This window comes from Archocentrus centrarchus, chromosome 5 (assembly GCF_007364275.1).
Source record: "Archocentrus centrarchus isolate MPI-CPG fArcCen1 chromosome 5, fArcCen1, whole genome shotgun sequence".
Lineage (NCBI taxonomy): Eukaryota > Metazoa > Chordata > Actinopteri > Cichliformes > Cichlidae > Archocentrus > Archocentrus centrarchus.
In genome coordinates, this window is record NC_044350.1 from 28096595 (window position 1) to 28098959 (window position 2365).

At 44.5% G+C, this 2365-nt stretch overlaps 1 protein-coding gene across 1 annotated transcript; it reads left to right on the plus strand.

Annotated features, from left to right (window-relative positions):
* The first annotated feature begins 223 nt into the window (after positions 1-223).
* LOC115780272 (potassium voltage-gated channel subfamily A member 10-like) lies at positions 224-1886 on the plus strand. The gene is given in 10 exon segments (XM_030729372.1): positions 224-295; positions 297-314; positions 316-439; positions 442-545; positions 547-700; positions 703-974; positions 976-1429; positions 1432-1584; positions 1587-1786; positions 1788-1886. Coding segments are annotated over 10 exon segments (1650 nt in total).
* Positions 1887-2365: the final 479 nt, after the last annotated feature.

Below are 2365 nucleotides of genomic sequence, written 5' to 3' on the forward strand. Positions count from 1 at the left end.
TCCTTTTTTCCCCACCCCTATTTCACAGATTGCACAGAGGGTCTGAACCCAAAAAGTAGTGTACAGCTGCCTGAATGATAGCCAGAAGGAGGGAAACCCTGCCAGGATCTTCAGCGTGGCACCGGCTGTGGTGCCTCCTCTGTCTCCTAAACAAGGCTGAAAGACAGAGCTGTGGCTAGTGACAAGACAGGCAATGGAGGTGCCACTTGTTAATTTTGAAAACATGGATGATGTTGGCATCAACCTGGGAGACCCAAATGACTCTGGGTACCCAACTTCACCCACCTCAGAGGCCCCCTGATCAGAACCTTTTAACCCCAACGATTGACTTCTCCTCAACAATCGCCACGCAGAGGACGACATAGCCATCAGTCTGTTGCAGAGGGGCTCTCGCCTTCCACTCCTCTTACACAGACCACTAAAGCCAACTCCAGCAGTGGCGTTTGATCTCTAATCTAAAGCTCCTGATCAACAGTGAGTCTCCCACTGACAGTGTCTTCAGTAAGATGCCGAGGGATTATTATGAAAATGAAGATTTGTTTGAAAAAGCCCTGCATGGAAGAAAAAGATGAGAAAGTTGTCATCAATATTTCAGGACTGATGTTTGAGACCCAGCTCAGCACCCTGAATAAGTTTCCGGAGACACTGCTTGGTGACCCTATGAAGAGGATAAGCTATTTTGACCCAATGAGAAACGAGTACTTTTTGACAGAAACCGCCCATCTTTCGATGGGATTCTCTACTACTATCAGTCAGGAGGGAGAATCCGTAGACCAGCCAACGTACCCTTAGATGTTTTTGCTAATGAAATTGTTTTCTATGAACTTGGTCATGAAGCGATGGAGCAATTTCGTGAAGATGAAGGGTTTATCAAAGAGCCAGAAGTTCTTTTACCCACCAATGAACTCCAGCGACAGTTTTGGCTACTGTTTGAATACCCAGAGAGCTCCAGTGCAGCCAAATCTGTAGCTCTGGGTTTCTGTCTTGGTTATTGTCATCTCTATCTTCATCTTCTGCCTAGAGACTCTGCCAGAGTTCAGGGAGGACAATGACTTTATTCCAGGTGTAACCCAAACTGTCAATGGCACCCAAGTCGATTCTGGCCTCCATCCAACCACTAAAAACCTGCTGGCATATTTCACAGACCCCTTTTTCATAGTGGAGACAATTTGCATCATTTGGTTCTGCTTTGAAATCTGTGTCCGCTTCGTAGTGTGCCCCAGCAAAAGTGATTTCTTCAATAACATCATGAACATCATCGACATCGTCTCTATTATTCCTTACTTTGTAACCCTGGGAACTGAACTGGCTACAACACCTGATGATGATTTAAATTCTAGTCAGAACATGTCCTTGGCAATTCTAAGAATCATCCGACTAGTGAGAGTTTTCAGAATTTTTAAACTATCCCGACACTCAAAAGGGCTTCAGATTTGGGCCAGACCCTGAAAGCCAGCATGAGGGAACTGGGGCTGCTAATCTTCTTCCTTTTTATAGGAGTCATCCTATTCTCAAGTGCCATCTACTTTGCAGAAGTGGATGAGCCCCAGACACAGTTTGTTAGCATCCCTGATGGGTTCTGGTGGCTGTGGTGACAATGACCACTGTGGGTTATGGAGACATGTGTCCCATCACCATGGGAGGCAAAATGGTTGGCACTCTCTGTGCCATCGCTGGTGTCCTGACCATTGCCCTGCCCGTCCCTGTCATTGTGTCTAACTTTAACTATTTTTACCACCGCGAGACTGAGCAGGAGGAGAAGCAAGTGATGGATGCAGCAGTAGAGGGCTGCCCAGAAAATGTCATCTGCAAACAAGTATGGAAGCACACTTTCCCTAAACAAAAGTAACAGCACCTGGCAGAATGAAAAGAATGGCATGCACTGATAGAGAAAAGCATTTATTTATACAGAGGGCATGAAATCACATGGACAAATCAAACATATCCATTAATAAGATACACTGGTATAATCAGTTTATCTTCTCTCTGTTTTGTATTCCAAACACGACAGCATTTGTGGCAGATAATTGCAGTATTAGTAAGCAGCGTGTGGTCCTATGGCAGCTGGGATACGCTCCAGCCACCCTGCAAGTCTGACTTAGATATGTGATTAAGAAAATCTATGGATGTGTGTGTGTGGTGAGACAGCTTTCACATAAGTTGTCTGCCTGCATGTGGATGTGTCAAAGTGCAATTACCACAACTACTATGTCAGTTACCTTTATGAGCATGACTGAAATGTATAATTATATTATCTTCCATCCAGTGCACTTTGAAGAAAAATGTGATCGCTTATATGTGCTTGAGGCGAATACTTAATCTTGAAAAACTTTACTGTTAGAGTAAATACTGTAATGACGGGGTA